The 19,756-nt window shown below is 40.5% G+C and overlaps 1 protein-coding gene across 1 annotated transcript; it reads right to left on the bottom strand.

Moving 5' to 3' along the window:
* Window positions 1-938: 938 nt before the first annotated feature.
* Window positions 939-19,330, bottom strand: snx33 (sorting nexin 33). The gene is made up of 2 exons (XM_041038481.1): window positions 17,001-19,330; window positions 939-4,341 (listed from the first exon to the last, which is right to left on the bottom strand). Exons 1-2 carry the CDS (start codon window positions 18,430-18,432, stop codon window positions 4,088-4,090), a joined length of 1,686 nt encoding a protein of 561 aa, XP_040894415.1. The 5' UTR covers window positions 18,433-19,330; the 3' UTR covers window positions 939-4,087.
* Window positions 19,331-19,756: the final 426 nt, after the last annotated feature.

Genomic DNA, 19,756 nt, shown 5'->3' on the forward strand with positions numbered 1-19,756 from the left:
AAGGGAAAAGCCTGGGCTCCATTTTAACATTTTGTACTAGGCTACAGTTTGGCATTCATCAGCTGTCTCTGAGAATTAACCCAGCAGGAGCACCTCATTCATTTAAGGAAACTTTCAATAAAATGTTCTTGGACTAAAGTTAATATCAGAATGTGAGCAAAATTTGGACCAACTCCCTCCAATAATTATCAAGATATTTCTCTCAATACAAAAAAAATAAAAAAAAAAAAATGTCAGCCTCATGGAGGCACTGGAGGAAAATTCAAGGGATCACCAAAGTCAGTAGGATTTACCAGGAGGTGAAAATGAATGTCTGTACACAATTTTATGGTAATCCATTCAGTGGTTGTTGGGATGTTTCAGTCTAGACCAAAATGGTGGACCAACCAACCAACCAACAGACTGGCATTCCCATAACACTAGAGTGGCTAAAAAAACATGCAGATAATAGATTTAGCAGAATGATTACTCCCTCCAAGACTTTTAAGGGGGAAAAAAGTCTTCTCTTTTCAGACCTCTGGCAAGATGTGCACATATTTCTTTCTGGTTCATTAATTTTGGCATTACACCACTGTGTTGGTGTGTTTACATGTACAGAGAAATGTGGAAAAGAGCGCCTGGCTGCCCTTGTTTTGGTTATGTTCAGGATAAACTGTTTGTGTGTGTCATTACATCCTGTTCACAAATATCCTGGCGGACCGAGCATGGACAGAGAAAACAGTAGAATATGACAACAGGAATGCAAAGACACACTGGATAAAGTGGATGCCCCATTTTTGTATCCGTGCTTAGACGTGTCAATGATTTAAAAACACTTGAATAGTCCACATATTCATGGAAACAAACTCACACTGCTGTATCACACACTGGTTTCTAAGTAATTTCTGACTGATGTTGCAGACATTCAAACCCACAAAGATGAGAAAGACAGAGAGAAATCACCATCATTACTTTTATTAAGATTTTTATGTCCCCTTCCCTTAAATCAAGTGACAAATTACTTACTGAAAATCATCGTCTTGTTATTTCAGAGACTCAAACTAAAGCATAGAGCTCCTGCAACTCACCAGGTCACACATCCATGTTAAGAAACAGTCACCTGTGTGAAATGCCTGGCATTTAACTTATCATGCAGCTTTGGAACATGAGGCAAGTGTCATTATGAAACCTGGTTGGGGCTGCAAGTACTTTTTTGAAAGGATTTCACTCTTTCATCTGCACTTTTCTTATTTTTCTTTTGCCAAAAATCTGTCTTTGCCTTTGGTGTCCATGATATTGTCTTTGTGGAATGTTTTTTTCGTTCTTTCCAAATGCTCTCTTCACAGTTTCCTCGGAGTTGAACAGATTCAATTACAAAACCAGAGAACCAATTTGTTCAGTATAGAAAATGTCTGACTTCTTTGGTCTTGGAGAAACTGCAATGAGTGCAACTGCTGACCAAAAAAGAAAAAATGCTGACATATGGAAAGCAGAGGTTTGCTCAAAAATAACCAAACATAAACAATGCCACATTTAGACAGCAAAGAGTTAAGGGCTGCAGATGTGGACTGAGCAGCAAAGTAACTGAGACAACACTCATATCTGAGTCACACACAAACACACACATACACAGACCATTTGTTTACTGAGAAACCTGCACTCTGAATCAGCACTTCTTTGTTATGGAAGAGCCACAATAAGGTTCTAACTTCAAATTCGGAAACTGAAAAACAGGCAGAGATTTCACACAATGAATTTTCATCCGCACCCAAACGCACCACTGAGAGATCAACCCCTCTTCCATCAAAATCAAGAATCAGTGTCTCACAACTTGCAAATAAACATTGGAAGCTACTTGAGGAAAAGCAACGTCAAGCTCATAAATACATCCCCTACACTTCTTGAGGTAATGCTCATAATTGCAACGCAGACTCCACATGCACCTCTAAGGTCGACACGATGCTAAAGATAGTCTCGTCTACACCACAAGTTGCCGTGAAACTGTTCTCTTGTTAAACAGGATGAGTAATGTTACTAGAACAACTCTTATTTAGTAATAAACACTCACTCAGACAGAGAGGATTGGGACTCTAATCCTCATGGTCATACGGATCTCATGTGACGTGGAAAAATGAGAAGAAATGTCAAATTAAAAGCTAAATTTCAGAACTTCACACGTCTACACTGTGATCACAGTGAAATAAAAGCAATATGGTACATGGATCATTATTGAAGGAGTAGTTCAACATTTTGGAAAATATGTGTAACTTTGTCTTTTGGACAGAGTTAAAGGAGAAGATTGATGCTACTCATATCTGCAGGATAAATTTGAGGGTCCATTCAGCAACTGGTTATCTTAGCACAGCATTAAAATCCACCTCCAAAGTTCACTAATTAACACGTTGCATCTTGTTTGTTTACTCTGCACAAAAACCCAAATGTAAGAATGACAAGTTGTGGTTTTACAGGTGGTTATGTGCGAGACTATTTCTTGAAAGGTTAACCCCCTGTAAAACCACACACTGACAGTCTTACACTTTCATTTTTGTGTAGAATAAACAGATGAGAGATAACATGCTGATTACTGAGCTTTAAAGGTTCTGGCAGGTGCTGTTACCCAATGGCCTGAGTAAGGCTAGCTGTCTTCCCAGTATTCATGCAAAGCTAACTACCTACTAGCTGTAGCTTCTTATTTAACAGAAAGACTGAATGCTATTGATCTTCTCACTAACTCTGCTTAAAAAAAAAAAAAAAAATCAAGTATGCACATTTTCCAAAATGTCAGATTCTAGGCATATTCTGAATAATATTATTTGGTTTTACTTGTGCATTTAATGTGGTTTAAAAATTCTAAACAGTGAACAAATCATTTTTAACCCACAATACATGGAAACACAAAAACTCTGGTAATAGGAAGAATTTGGGGGTTTTTTTGTCAATGAAATGATCTAATACAAACACTGAAACGCCAAATTGATGCTCTGCCTCACACAACCAGTTTAATCATACCTGACTATTTCCCATATAAAATGACTGGATAAACCTGCTGCTACATAAAAACACAGGATTGTTTGTTTTTCACCACAGCAAAGGGAACTGATCAGCACAGCTGTTGATCCATTTCATTCATTCACCTTCACATAAACACAACCACACGCACTATGACCCATCAGTATATAAAAAAAACATGTGCAAACTTGTCTATAAACACAACTCATTCCAACAATTCACCCTACACAACACATGCCATGCTACAGACAAATGGTCCATTTACAAATATTCCATCAGAATGCCTCAGATCCTTAAAGGCACGTAATTCATGGAAAAAAAAAGTAAGAAAACGAAACTGGATCACATGGTGTCATTAACATCGTCCAAGGTTTAGACAGGCTTCTCTGACTTGTATAAAGAGATAACAAAAAGAAAGTAAGTGAAACTAAGCAGTGAACACCTGAGCAAGTTGAGCCCTTAATATGAATCAGAGGAAATTCCCCATATGATATATTGTACAGTTGACTGGATAGAAATACTATCTTTTGTGTTTTGATAAAAGTGACTGGATGATCTGGAATGTTTATTTATTGTGATTTTTTTTTTCTCACATGTAGGAAGTAACTGGAATCAGTCCCTGGAGCAGCCAAAGTGCATGATGTTGGAGAGAAGGGGACAGTTTCAAAATAAAAACCCGTTTCATGGCTTTCATGTGTTACACTATGGAACAATCAACTATAGATCCACTATGAATTTGAAACCTATATTCTTATCTTAGTGTTACAAACACCTTAAATTATGTAAAATAAACAAAATGCTGTGACATTGCCTATGTGATGTGTATTTCAGAAAAAAAGGTACAGTAGGTCTTTGAAAAAAAAAAAACACAAACAAAAACAAAACAACAATATGACTTTGAATCCATCAAGGTGAAAGACTGACTGGCTTTGTATGTCTTCCAGTAACTACTGCTTCATTTATCTGCAAGTCTTTTCAAACTGAGCCAAATATGGCCAACAACAAAATGCCTTGATGAAAGAGTCAAGACCTGGATCTTCCTTTCTGCCTCCTCTGTGTGTTTTTTGGCATCTTGAACTGGGGGAGCAATTTGGTGTCTTTACAGACAGTCGTACATGCGCAGGGTGCGCTCCAGTTGCTGAACAACACGTTGGTAAAAGGCTATCTGCTCCCTGAGGTAGGCCTGCATCATGTCTTTGAAGTCCACCTCTCGCTGCTGATGGAAGTGGCTCATCTCTGCCTGGAGGGCAAAACCAACCGTCCGGCAGCGTTTCCTAATGCCGTCGGCCTCGTCCTGGTCCATCTTCCCTTCGTCACTCATCCGCTGACTCTCTTTCACCTTGGCAAAGGCACCTGGGTTGAAAGAAAAAAAAAACTACTATAAAAACTGTCATAGTCTAAACACAAAGCAGCATTGTCAGTTTATGGTAAATTGTGAGGTTAAAGGGCCAGTTCACACAAATGGGAGATGAAATGGAAATTGAGATATCCATTTGAGGAGTCTGCCTCCACCCAAATACAACAAAACTATCTCTTATCACTTACACATCCAATTATCTATTCATGCAGACAGTTCTGATTTTATTTCTCAGGCTGTGGGTTATTTCTGCCTCCACAGTACAACGCAGGTGAATTTTAATTTGTCCTGCTCACTACGCTGAAAAACTATATTTAAAAGTTTAACAGTGACGTGTCTTTACAGAAACATAGCGATAGTTTACAGAACACACCGTGAACAGCTGCTGATTGCTACTGAATTTTATAAAAATGTCATTTAATACACCTCCATTGTTTTGGAGTGAAGGCATAAATATTACAAAGGACAGATAAACTGGACAAATAAAACAAAAACTATCTGAATGGATAAATACCGCTAGAGGTAAATGAGAAATTGTGTTTTGTTTTGGTGGAACACACCCTTTAATGTCACTCTTAACTCACCTTTCACTATTTTTCGACAATGTTAAAAACTCAGAGTATATCCCAATTAGAGGTTAGTGATAGTAACTGTTGCATAGTCAGAAAAAAGACTATAAAATGTGCTTGAAAAAAAAAACCCTAAACAAACGTTGTGATAAAAAATAAAGTCTAAAAAAAAAACAGTCTCAGGTTTTTATTGCTCTTTGGGTGGGTCTGTATTACAGTATAATGTGCTATATGAGAGAAAAACCCCTCTAAGAGTAATGTTATACCAATATCTTCTCAGTGGAGCTCTGCAGGAAAGACCAACATCGTAACTTTTACCCCAGATATTAACTAGAGTAAAGCTGTGCACTTTATAGGTAGAGCAGGGAACACGCCGCACTATTACTTTTTGTTTCACTGCATACCAAACGTCTAGTTTCAGTGAGATGAGGACAAGTTGTAACCACATTCGCCCCAGACTGCCATGACGTCACTTTCCAAGTGCAGAACATGGCAGTCTCATGGTATGTCGCCACACCGCATTTCCCATCAGATTAGCGAGTCTGTCTCGATCTCATACGACCTGAGCTCAAAACCAGGAAGCACAGAGATTTCAGTCAGACTCTGTGTAAATAATCCAGCTAGCAGGACTAGTTTGGACAAGCTGGTTGTTCTGTCTTTCATATATCTGCCGCAGCATCGGTTAACTGTATCTGTGAGTTCATGCCGTCCTGGATTTTTCATGGAATTCCTGGCAGAAGTCTGGGAAAGCATGAACAGCACTTCCAATCTGTTCCAGAGAGGAGGAGGTGTGTGGACTACAGTCTGTGGCGCTGACCTACATTCATGTATTCTGTTTTCCACATGAGAGGAGAATGTGCATCACCAGATAGCATGTCTGTGGGACATAAAGGGAAAGCGCTTATGGTTGTGTGTGGTTGTGTGCATGTGTAGGGATGGGGGAATAATGGGTGAGTCTGATATTTTTGAATCAGCTAATTCAAAATCTCATCACAAAGAGAGCTTGAAGCACTCTTCTTTGCAGTTATGTGAGTCACAAAATTATACTATTAAAGCCACAAAATACAAGTTACAACATGAAAAACTGTGGTAAAATAAAAAGAAAGGCTGTGTAGGTCTCCTACAGTTCCTTCTGTAAATTTTCAGCCAATCCAAAATCTCACCACAAAGACAGCTTGATGTGTTCTTCCTTGCAGCTAAATCTGCTTTGTTAACTTGACGCAAAACTATACAAATACCTGCTACAAAAAGACAAACTGTGATGGAATAAAAACCAAATCTGTGTAGGTTTCCTGCTATTCTACAAACAAATCTCTCTTTCCCACTATAAGCTTTTACTTGAGCTAGCAAATATCCTGTGATACATGGCCAGTGGTCTGGAAAGTCACCAGATTTGTTTATCTTGTCCAACCAGAGCGGCTACCGCAAGTTTTATGGCTCACGTGTGAAAGCTTCATGGGTCTGTGCTCTGTAGATATTATTGCTCTACAGGAGATTAAGACGGGAAAGGAGGTTATAGTGGGAGGAGAGGAAAGCGTCAATTCAAGCTTTTGCTAAAATCGTCACGTGCACCTGTGTAACTACTGTAGCTTGTTGTTGTGACAGTGTTACCATAGGTTTAATGGTGCTGACTGAAACTCCTCCAAAAAGGACTGAACACCCTCCTGTGAGCACAGTCCACTGTTGCAACATTCCCACTTTCAGTTTATCAGTATGCAACATTTCCCTCTTAGCACGCAGTCGGACACAAAACTAAATTTAATGCCTTTTAATTCCTTCTTTTGAGGGAGCTTAATGCAGTGGTTTCTGTTGACTTTTCGAAACCCGCAGATACCCCGCCTAGTTTAACAAGTCATGCACTATGTGAGAGTATGATACAGAGAGAAAAAGAATGAGGACGGTCAAGATTGACTATGACCGCAACCCTCTGGGTAAATGAACTCTGCTAAACGGCATCTGCTAAATACCCCATTCCCACAGACCTCCCTGGGCCTGAGGTCACTGCAGGACGGGTTCAGGATGTGCAGCTCTTCTACTCTGTCTATTCTGTCCCTTTGGAAGTCGGAAGGAAGTCCCTCTTTAAGATACTTGTATTTGTTTACAGCATGTTGTTGTTGTTGTTTTTTTAATGTGCTTAGATTTGTGTATTAGTGTTGATGAAATTTCCCAGTTCATTATGGTTGAGTTCCTTTTAATCAAAGCCAGCATTATTTTTCACCACAGACTGCAGATTCTTCTAAGATCCAAACATTAGCACACAGCACTTTTAGGACAAGTGTGTCTAATTTTAAATCATTCTCATCTGGGATCATGGTTTCCCGTCATAGTTTATTAAATCACACTTCTTGTTTAATCCTGAAGTGGAGGTAGGCCTACCCTTAAGCTGGAGTTGAGCCTCTTTAGCTGAGTTTAGTTTGTATACATCCGTCAACCCCTACAATGTGTATGCAATCGATCAGCATAACATAGGCCGATAAGTGGACTGCTAGTCTCCACTGTTTGACAAGAGATCTTACTGTAATGGGTCTCTTTAGGAAGATGTACAAATGTACAAATGTAGCATGACTAAATTTGTCAGGGTAGTAGCTAGTACACTGAATCAAAATGTCAACTTTGCCCAGTTATGTTGTGCTGTGGACAGTTTATTTTTCTGAGGAAGTCACTGGCCTTTTTAACCTCTTCTGAAAATAATGATTATATTTCCAAAACAAACACATTAAGTAGCAGTTTTTGGGAAAAAACTGACCCCATGCTTACAAATCAAGATATCATCCTTCAAAAGCTTTCCCTTAACAGGTTAAGTTAAATAAAATCTCTATGAAAAAGACTGCTTATTGCTTCACAATCCTTTCGAGGTAAATGGGTTTATGTGGCTGTGAGGAGTGAAACAGTACTGGGTTAATATGTGAAAGCATAGCCACCAGTATGTAATGACTTCACTGCTGCAGTGCAAACCGCAAAACACCCCCATTTTTCCTTCAAGACTTGGAAATGGGCTAAATTTCTCTCTTGCAAAGTAAAAGGGAAAAATATTTGGCAGGTTATAGCATGACGTTTTCAAATCCAAGATAATGTGCTACAGTTTGGTGAACCAGCTTACTGAAACAGCCATTACATGTGCATTATAACACCAGAATACAGTCTAAGTTAGAATACTGTAAGTCTGAAAACCTTTACCTGCTTTATAATGGTCAAATACTGACAAGAAAACTTGGTGTAATATTCCTTTTGAATTGAATTTGCGTAGTCAGGATGACTCATCAGTGCATTGTAAAATAAACTAAACTGGGAATTTGGTTAAGACTTCAAACACAGGAAGAAATAACGTGACTGAATAAGATTAGTGGATGTTATTCACAACAGGCAGAATAGAAACATTTTCCAACTGAGGACAAATGGGGCTTGTCACCACAAAACACTGACCATTACTAAAGGGATGTGAGTGAGTGTGTGTGTGAGTGTGTGCGGAGGGGCTGACGTCTGTGTCAAGCACCACAGTGAACTGATGAGATGTTTCTCCTTTGTTGATCTAAATGTGAATGAAAACAAAAAAAGACAAATGGTAAAATGGCAACCAGAAATTCATCCACACATTTTAACAGTAGTGACAAATCAGGAACATGCTAGAGAAAGTCTAATTTCTCTGTACTGTGCTGTTTACACTCCCTGACATTTTATTACTTTATTATTAGTTTCTGTTCCCTGAAAGGATAGCACTGTCAAGATTTCACAGATTTAGTCACAGTGTAGGCACAAAATTCAACTTTGGTGAGCTCTGACATTTTAAAGTTTATATTTGCTTCTTCTCTGCCAGATCTAGGTAAACACTGACATTTAAGCTTAATGGAGTTGCAGAGAGGAATGGAGAAAAGTTAAGGAAAATGGGTACAGAAGAGCTCAAAATAGAGAGGAAAGGGAAGCTTTAAAGAGAAGAGCATGAGTGCATGACAGGGTCAAAAGGACTTTGCAATATCTGCCAGTGTTTAAAATGGACCTTAAAAGCATGGAGGATACACAAACATGAAAAAACCCCCACTGCTGAGTAAGCTAACAGTAATAGTGTTTACAGCAGCCAATCAGATACACAGATAAAAACAGAGCTGGAGTTATGTCCTAAGCTGGAATGTGCTCACCACCAACTTTAGCCATCTCAAATATCCTTTGTCCATTTATCTTTGAGGCTAATTTTTTACTCTTTTATTTTTCATTACTTCAGGGATGAGGAATGTTCAAAACAGAACCGCCCTCTCAAGCCTGCACAGGGAATCAGTTACCAGAAATGTTTAATCTGTGATCAGGCAACTTCCTCTGCACGCTCCATCCTCCCTTGTGCTCGTCTACTTTACTGACCATGAATGCAACTGTTACACTCGCAGAAGTAAGGCACGAAGTTTCTACAGTAATAGCTCCAACGCTCAAGCCGAAGCTCTTAATTGAAGCCATGCAAAGAGATGTTCAACAGATGTTTGTTTTATGTGTGTAAAGAATATGATCTAAAACTATTATATACTTCACGTTTACACAGATGGTGTTATAAATCCACCCTCGTGTCAGACATGTTGCCATCATGATGTATTTGTTTATTAAGTGGGATATGCTAAGCACTAATCTTGAAAGGATGTATAATTCATTACCACTCCTAATAGTTCTGTGTTTATCTCACAATGTTCCTCTGCAGAGGATTTCATTTCATCTCTTTTCAGCTCAAGTTTCCTACACTTGGATTTTAAAAAGGGGGTGTTTCCCAGTTAAATCAAAAGTTGGACCAGATATGGATAAAAATATTTGGAATTTCCAGCTGTCATTTGGAACACAATGGCCAGCTTTATTGTTAAGTTTTGAGAAGGCTTGTCAAACTCAGCCAACCTCACACAGTTTAGACATTAAAAAATTAGTTATGTCACCACACAAATAGTAAAACAAAGGACCATAATTCCATAATTGTTTAGCTTACTATTATGACTTTAAGCTTTGTGAGACAAGAGTTCTGTTTCTGGCTGTGACATTAAATTAATACACAGCGTTATATAACAGTGTCAGTTCTTTTGTTATGGAACAGATGTATTATTTCCTCAGTGTGTTTGTCCTGTAACATTTGTCTAATGAGAAGTGTTGCAATGGCTTGAGCGAGGCAAGCACACATTTAAAAAAAAAAAGTGCAAGATGTTCCTGTGATGAAAGATGTTTAACTAATCAGAATTTTAGTTGCCCTTGACACAATGAATGTGTCCATCATGTCCAACCTCAACTGACATATCCTACCAAATAAAACACTTGGTGAAATGACAAGGCTTGTTCCATGACTCTAACATGTATGATTGCTTAGTAATGCTCACACAACAATAGCATGACACAAGAAAAGACTAGAGAATACACTGCTAACAATGCTCTCCTATGAGGGGTGGCATCTCCATGCCAACCACAAGTATCATGTCAGTGTTACCATGGCAGCAGCGATACCCAGACACCCAGAGGCTTTCTGAGAGTTGGAGCTTAATTTCTTTCAGGGAAAGACAGAGAAACAAAGAAGATAGAGTTTCAGAAACGTAGAAATGTTATCATCTCAGTGGACAGACAGCAAACTGGTAAACCCATAGAATGAATTGATCTAAACATGAACAAAATAGAGAGTTACCTCTATTTTCCATTCCTTTAAGACAATACAAGCACATGGAGAGTCAAGCAAATAAGACATCCATCCATTTTCTATCCTATCCCAGCTCAGCCAGGACAGGTTGCCAGTCTATCTCAGGATAAGCACATGTAGACAGACATTCACATTCACACACACTAGCAATTCAAGGTTTCCACTGAACCTGGCCTGCATAACTTTGGACTGTGGAAAGAAGCCAGAGCACGGAGGAGGAAACCCAAGCAGACACAGGAAGATCATGCAAACTACTCACAGAAAGCCCCCAGCTGGCCTGGTCGGCTCCAGCTGTGGGGTGAAAGTGCAAACCATTGAGCAGCCATGTCATTCCTTCAGACTGTCTTTCAGGCTAAAAATAGCCGTACATTCACTGAACACTGATTGATTTGGGGCACATTTGGGAGCAGTGGAGCAGCCAAACAACATATTTAAAATAATACAACATTAGAGAGTCGTTTATGGTCACTACAAGTGTCTCTTTTCACATTACACACGCTCATTTAATCCACTGTCAATATACTTTGTTGGTGCTGCTACAGGTAGTGGTGAAAGTATGAAATACAGTACAATCCCAGACGTCTACTTTAAGTTACAGATCCATGTCAGGTATATCAGACACCAAAAACCAGCATACTGTGAGACAGGAAGTCCAAAGTCGTCACACTGACAATCTGTTTTACCTGTCTCAATAACTGCACGGTAAGTAGTAGTCATGTTATAAAGTAATCCACCAGGAATGTGTCCTAATTCGCGCTTGATTGGCTGTAACACAGTGCTTGATGGAGGACGTCACATTCGGCTGTGGCCAGGTTCGACTTGGCTAGGCTAATTTACTTTATTTAATTTAGTTGGCCAAGAGACACTTGTTGAAACTTGGTTATTTGACTAACGCTGGCACTTTGACAATGTTGTCGATCAGTGTGCCAATGCAGCAGTCTGATTGAAATGAAGGAGAAGGATGGATTTTTTTTCTGTCTGGACAAAACCTTTATAGCTATATCTTTGTGAACCATAAGAAACAATAGAAATAGACTTTCTATGGCACTGGCTTTTATAATATTTGCCAGCTTCCTCTCTTACTTTATTTCTTTTTCAGTCTAATGCCACAAAGTATGTGGTTTTTGGAGAGGAGGAGGGAGGCGGCGGTGGTAAAAAACCGAGTTCTTGGAGACATCTGTAATCTCCTTCAGTGTGAAACAGCAGTGCGCTGGGCCAACACAGACAGGAATGCAGAAGCATGTGGATAGACTGTGTGTGTGAAGACGAGGGCCTAGCCTTTGTCAAGATTTATGAGTTAGAAAACAGGAGAGAGAAAACATTTGCCTCCAAAGTCACCACCGTCAGTAAAGGGGGACAGAGGACGACAAAATAACATACAATCAACATTCAAAAGGTGCCATGACATGGTCCAGTGCAGGATCCCGCAACCCAGAGTACGCTTTCATTAGCCTGGTATCACAGATTGCAGTTTGTGAACCTGCTGACAATGTGGTATTTTCTTGACTTCTGCAACCAGTATATGGAATTAATTAATCTGTTACATGTCTGTTAGAACATATAAACACGCCATGTGCTCCTGGTCTGCCCTTAGGAAAACTAAACAATAGTGAGAACTGCTCAGACAAACTGTAAGTTAGACTCTCTGTTCTTGGTGCAGATAAAGGGGGCATTTGACACACACATTTCCTCAGAACTGGCAATAAAATGTCTTTCCCTTCAGAATGATAGAGCCTGCATATGGTTTTGTAATGTGTTGCCATATGGAGGACAACTAACCTCTTGTCCAGATTAAAAGTCTGGCTGGCGTGCTGGAGGAATCCCAGGGGAGCTAGCTCATTCTCAAACTGAATAATGCTCTGCTCTGGTGTGGATCACAGAAGGTTTTATCCCAATGTCGACAACAGCTAAAGGGGCGTAAAGACTTTCTATACCAAGAAAATGAGTCACGACACAGCAAAAGTCTGGTGCATTTTCTTTAGAAAAATGCACCACACAGTACAACAGAACATCTGTCATGGTTTTTGCTTTGGTTTTATGTCATTTATGACCTTGTACTTCAGGATTTTAAACTGCAAATATTCCAGTGTGGCCTTTTCTAGCTAACCCACAACTTCGAAGTTCAGAAATACATTATTGTTTGGGTTTGTCCACAAGAATTTATCATTTTTTGCCTTGCTCTCCACAACATGTCATTTGCAGGTGATGCAGATTCAGACTTCACACAGAGCCTCAGATTTCATCTTACCAAAGTGAAACTCACACCATGGGGCGGGTTGGTTTCACTGTATTGTGTTCCCTTTTGTGATTATTGAAAGCTTCAAGAGGTGGTTTTTTCTCAGATTAGTGTCTCAGTTGTCGCCAGGTACAAAATCTACAGACTATATCTGCTTTACAGTTACAGATGCTGTCAATGTATCCTTCCTTCCAGAGAGAACACATTTAATATTTAAATCCATATTGATACCAGGCCAACATAGCTCAGTTTACGATTAAGTATAGTAATTCAAAATATATCGAAGTACTATTGATTCAATAGGGGACAGCGCAGTAAATTTCAGAGATTACCAACAAACAAGTAATTGTAGCCGGCAGTGCTCGCATCTGCCTTTCACACAAAAGCCTCAGATGGCTTTTATTCTATCACAATGCAATGCAATTAACCCTTCAGATCAAGACTTCCAATTGTATTCAAACAAGATCAAGGTCTAACTATGGGATTAGTTTTGGCAAAGGTTCAAAGTGCTGCAGTGCACTGTTAGGAGTCCAGGCCTCTCTTGTTATTGAAACCAGGGCAGCAGATAGATAATTTTGATATGGATGTCTTTAGGGGAAAATGAGAGGGAAAGAGATGAAAAGAAGCAGACAGACGTGAAGAGTAGAACGAGACAGAGGTGAAGCTTTCGTGACAGACTGAGAAACAGCAGAGGCCAAAAAAGATGTTGAGTAAAAGCCAAAACAGGGCAGAGAAAATGGGAGCAAAAGATGCATGGAGCGCACCCTGACATTTTTCTGACATTACCCAAAACCTTCTCCTCCCTTCACCCATTTTATCAAGGCCACATGCAGTCACTGCCCACCACCAAAACTCAAAGACAGTCAACATTCCTGAAGATCACATGCTCACCAGGATCACAGTAAAAAAAACAGCTCCTATAGTCCTCAGTGAAGGGGAAAGTCAGGCAGGAAAAAAGCAATGAAGAAGAGGAGGAGGAGTGCACCGGAAAAGGTTGACCTCAGTTCTGCGTGTTCTGAGTGTTGCCACAGCTGTATGTGGTTCAGCAGAACACAAGTCACATCAAGGGAAGATTCAGCTGAGAGAAAAGGTCTCTGCTTGAACAAAAACACCCCTGCACAACCTCCTCATGTACAGTTTAAAATATAAATAGCTTTATCCCCCTTTAAAATGTCAAATTGTCATTATTAAACTTTATTTTTGCATGGTTTAAATAAATAAGATATAATATGTTAATGAGCTTTAGAGGTGCTGGTAGGCAGAATTTGTTACCTTTAGAGTGAGCCAGGCTAGCTGTTTCCCCCTGCTTCCAGTCTTTATGCTAAGTTAAGCTTACTATCTCCTAGCTCCAGGTTTATTTCTGTGGTACAGACATGAAAGTGCTATCACTTATCTCACAAATGTGAATAAACATATGTCCCAAAATGATCAACTATTCCTTTTTGCAAAAACTACTTTAAAACTAGATTAAAGTATAAGTAAACAAAACTACACATCTGACCACAACTTTGACGCCAACTTTCAGTGACATAATTTTGGCTTGACTTATGATACAAGTCTCGACTTAAACTTAATCATATGTAACAGAGCAAATATTTTGACTTAATGTACCCAGGTTTTCAGCTGTTTGTCCCAGTCATCCCAGTATAGTCAAGGTGAATGGAATTTGACATGACCTGACACCACCCTGGTGCTGATTAATAACATTCATTTTTCATGATTTGGGTGGACTGGCCCTTTAATATTACTCAGATAGCTTTGTTTTTCTCAGTTGTACCTGGGTGGAGTGACTAAATATAACTAGCTGAACTGAATCACAAATGAATTCTGTGATAACGAGCACCAGCTGCATGAAGCAGATAACAACATTCACGAGCAGCATTATTCCTCGCTGGTAGCAGCCCTTTCCTTTCTCCTGAACTAACTCCAATCAGCTGATACGGTTACTTGTTTGAGAGCAGACACAGAAAGCTGATATGTCTGTGCACGGAGTGTCCTGGGCAAAAATCTAACAAGGTTAACAGCAGATAATGTTTGAGTAGTAGACCTGAGCAGAACTAAAATTTCCCCATGTGGTTTATGTAAAGTTACAGGACAATGGCGTGTTTTATGATTTCAGCTCCATGGGTTTAATGATTACACCATTATGCTAATACAGGAGCATGTAAAGGTTTTCAGCACATAAAAGCAGTGACTGTTGCACATGACGTTTATGCTGTCATTCACATATGTGAGCACAGATAAGTAGAATCAGGTTGAACAACTTCTTGAAGGGTAAAGGTGGCTCTATTTTTCCACGTTTGTACCTATGTAATGTATGATTCTTAGAGTGGGTTTTTAGAAATAAGTGTGGTGGTGATTTGCAAGACCACACATTACTGCAGCCACCTGCATTGCCAAGTGAGAGCAATAATGAATGTGCATTTCACATTCTTCTGTCAGCTCATATAAAAATGGCAATTAGTGAACTTTTCCTTGTGTCATAGAAACGTTTGCCTCTGCAGCTCTGAACAGCTGGTGTCTACTAAGTGGAAACGCTCTGGCGCAAAGATGACGAGATGCATTTTACATTTCCGCCAGCAACTATGAGAAAATGTTTGGACTTAATAAATAACAAAATGGGTGTTTGGCATTAGTATTGATACACAGTATTTCTTGACCACGCAACCAAAACAGTAAGGATAAAGATGTCAACAAGTTGTCTGTGAGAACCACCGGATTAAAAGACCACAGCGATGCTAAGCACCAAGGATGTCATCAAAATAAATCTAAAAAAAACACAGGGATTTTAGGTTGAGCAGCTAATTAGCCATTGATTAAGTGGTTCTAAATGGTATTTGGAACAGTAGGCAAACTACTGAGGAAGACCAAGGTCACAGTGGGTAAGGAAACCTGATAACATACCACTTGACTTGACCATTCTGACTGCACAGTCCATACACCACTCCCTGCCATTGATACTGAGGTGTCCTTGTCAAATCATGGCTGCTGGTAGTATCATTCCTCTACAACAAAGCTGCTGGCATTTGGTCTCATTAAATTTTAAACAGGACCCAGAGGAATCTTAAGGTTAACTTCCAAAACAAAAACACACAATTTTAAATGTAATATTAATGGCGGCTTTGTTATATCACAAGTTAGGTAGACAGTTGGACACCTGAGCTCCTTGATACATGCACAGTTTACTTTGGATTATTTGCACTTAAGAGATATTGAATATAATAGTTACGTTATGATTTTCTATTGGAGTGTGTATCTATATCTTCAACTGTTTTGTAATTTACTTCATAATATGATCAGTTTAGGGTTAACACCAGGCAAGTGATGAATAAATTATTTCTGCAACACTCCCCTACCTTCTCTTCACAGACGTGTTTGCACAAGTTGTCAGTGTCCATCCTTGTTAGGGAAGTATTTGTTAGAGAGAGAGAATGTGGTAGTTATGTGTGTGTGTGTATTTGTGTGTGTCTGGGTGCAAGGGGGTCAAGGAGATGGTGCGAATGACCTCAGATGCTGCAGGCAAACTCTCTGACCTAATATTCATCCCATACCCACACTATGTTTTTTATTTGGGTTAAAATGGTGTGTGTGTCTGTGGAGAGGGGAGGGGAGATCCTGGAGGCCAAAACTTGACCTAATCTGTCATCCACCACAAAATGAATACCATATACTGAGAAACAAAACATGATGACGGGCCATCAGCTTAGTCTGCTACCATTAGACTTTGTATATTATTTTTTACCACCACTGAAGCTGTAGCAACACTTTCCCAATGTAGCTGCTGCTTGTCTAAATTACAGGATGCAACAACATCATGTAGGACAACCAGATACACAATTTCACTTTCACAAAGTTATCACTGGTGGTTGTCTCTGAGTGTTTAGGTTCAATGAAAATCTGCTAGAACCTTGAAGCCAGCCATATCCTCTGATAAATTCAAACTCATGTGACATGAAAAGTCCATTATGTGGTCAGAGAGCTGATTTGGATATTCAGTTAAAATGTGAATGAAGTTGCAGGAATGATAAAAAGAATGGGAGGCTGAGGATACACCCAAACATCTGCGGTGATTATGGACATAATCATCATTAAAATGTTTTACTATCATTACATTTATCCATTTTCCCTTAATGGAGCTTGCATGCATGAAGGCACCAAAGAAACCACTCACACATCCAAACTAGTCACAGGCGAGCTCATTACCTTTCTGTAGATGAATAATGTCGGGGAAGTTGGCGAGCAGGCCTTGGTAGAGTGACAGCTTGTCCAGCATTTGGAAGAGGTCATACTTAGGTTGCTCTGCAAACATCTCTCCAATGTTCTCATAGGTGCGGCCTGTATGGGAGATGGCGTTGTTGAGGGCATCTGAGCTGTGTGGAGGGTCGAGCATGAATGCCTGGCTGATAGACTGAAAGGCATTTCCCAGCCGCTGGAACTCCTTCCTGAACCCACCAAGGTGTTTACGCACCAGCTCTGAGGCAACATGTGTGAGCTGCATCACGCTGTCGTCCATTTTTTTAGCAAAGGCCTTGAAGGAATCCACCCGCTCCTCTACATCCTGAAGGTCCTGGTGCTCATTAGGGATCTGGAGGGTCAGCATGAAATGGGCGCCCACCATCTCGTCCTTCTCCGCCCGTCTCTTTCCCAGTTTCCACTGCTTGTCATCAGCACACATCAGAAAGTGCTCAAAGCCTTCATACTGGGAGAGGACTGGGTGACTGGTCATGTGGTTCATCCACAGTATCAACCGTCTCTTACGCTTCTCGATAAAGTCTTCCTCAAATCTCCCTGTAGCCTGCTTCTCAGGCAGGTGAGGCACGGAGATCACAGTGAACTTGTGCAGTAAGCGGTTGTACAGCCAGTCAAAGTGTTTGTAGCGCCTGTAGACAGGACGCCCTGTGTGGCTCGGGGTGACCCGGTACGAAATGTAGGTCTTGATGCCCTTGAACTTTGTCTGTTTTGTGGGGTCTTCAATGGAGCAGGAGAAAGGCAGTGGGCTCTCCTTCCACCGGGGCCCTAAGGGACCCATCTCAATGGTGTATGACTCAGCTATCTTTGCCATCATGGGTACATCACCCAGAACAAATGCTTCCACCCCTGAGCGGACAAAGCTGGAAAATCGGTTCAAGTTCCTGCCCACCATACTGCCTTTCCTGGAGCTGGAGATGCTGTCCTGTCTCTCCATGTGTGGTTTGGCCCGGTAGTGCACATTGGGGTTGTTGGACAGTGGGCTCTGATGGGCATGTCCATTGGCCCCGGGGCTCCTAGAGTGGTCAGCATCTTCCACCACAGTAGACCTGTCATCCCAGTCATCCCAGTCATCATCTTCGTCGTCATCGTACGGTGGCTGCAAATGAGGAGGGGTGATTGGGATTGAGGAGAAATAAGAGGAGTCCTTTCCTAAAGAGCCTGCTGGGCTGATGGAGCAGTCAGTCACATTAGAGTTTGAGCGAGTGCGAATAATTTCCACATAAGACGCCGGGAAAAGACCCCTCTCCCCCCGGCTGTTCTCCCCCTGAAACCAGCCGTCCACTGAGTTCTCATCAAAGATAACCAGTTCCTCGTTCTCCTGGATGCTGATCTCCTCCTTGTTTTCACTTTGAAAAGTGTAGATGGCTTTGGCTTTCACTGACATCTTGATACTCCAGTGGGGCCTAAACCAGAAAAATTCTACATGCACATAGTGCCTAGTATATACTGACGCTACTGTCTTGATGCATGCTGTGTTGGAAACATCTGACACAAGCTCACTGTAATATTAAAACTCATCTCAAATTACATGGCAGCTGTTGGATCAGGTGTGCAGCAGCACAAGACGACCTATGTAAATTTAATGATCGGATGCTTCACAAACACAGGAGGAGTAAACTATTACTTCTATCCGCCAAAACACAGTCTAAAATAAGCCTACTGTTGCCACTAGCATCCTCAGCCCATTGAGGCTACCGCTCTATTGTCTTATCTATTGTGCTTAAAAAAAATCTAACAGTAACTTTAGGCTATAAAGGCTCTATAACACATAACCTCCCTCATAACAGAGAGAGTTTCTACCTCGTTTGGCATCACAAAGTCAACAGGTTCAGAAACAAAACTGGTTTCACCAAAGAGCTCCTCCGAAAGCACCGACGGTGGTTTTAATCCTCAGAAACTGGACTGCGACCTCGCGTTGTTCACTTATCGGACACTTGTTTCTCATCACGGAGCCAAGAAAAGATCCTTGATGAAAATATTTCCAAGACAAAGTGTCCCGGCGTGAAGAAAAACAGAGGGATGAGTAATGGTATCCCTGTGCATTCTGAGCCTGCTCCGCATTCCCTCAGACTCAAACTTGCTGCGTTTTCCTTGTAAACAGGTTCCTGCGCATCTTCGGTCGATTCCTCAAATTTAACCCAAAAAACAAAATAATAATCGGCGACCAAACAATCTGCTCCCGCACGGTGTCAACACACACCACGGGCAACTATTATTTCTTGGGTTTATTCCTGTGCGCGCTGCAACAAAGTAACTCTTTCCATGACGTTAGGCTTTGGACAATTGAAGGCAACTTGGCCTTTTTTTTTCATCTGCTCCTTTATGGTCTTCGAAAGAGGAGAGATTGGCTCAACACCGCCCCCGACAGGAGACACAGAGTATAACCCACAACACTGGCTTCGACAACCAAGTGGCACTTTGTATGATAAGGCTGATGATCATCACCATTGGGTAGAGACAATATAAAGGATAGTTAAAAATGGCAATAATAATAAAGACATGTATTATTGTCATGATCTTCATGTGTATATACCTATCATACTACATATATACAGTAGGATAGGTTGGAGGTAGGGGTTGCATCAAATAAACCACTATCATGCCACTGTAAAGTCATACACTTGGTTAATATTCTCCAGATAAGATGATCAAATTCAACATGATTTTTTTTTTTTTTTGTGTCCAGCACCATTTCGTGGCCTGTTCAG

Source organism: Toxotes jaculatrix, chromosome 5, assembly GCF_017976425.1.
Source record: "Toxotes jaculatrix isolate fToxJac2 chromosome 5, fToxJac2.pri, whole genome shotgun sequence".
Classification (NCBI taxonomy): Eukaryota; Metazoa; Chordata; class Actinopteri; family Toxotidae; genus Toxotes; species Toxotes jaculatrix.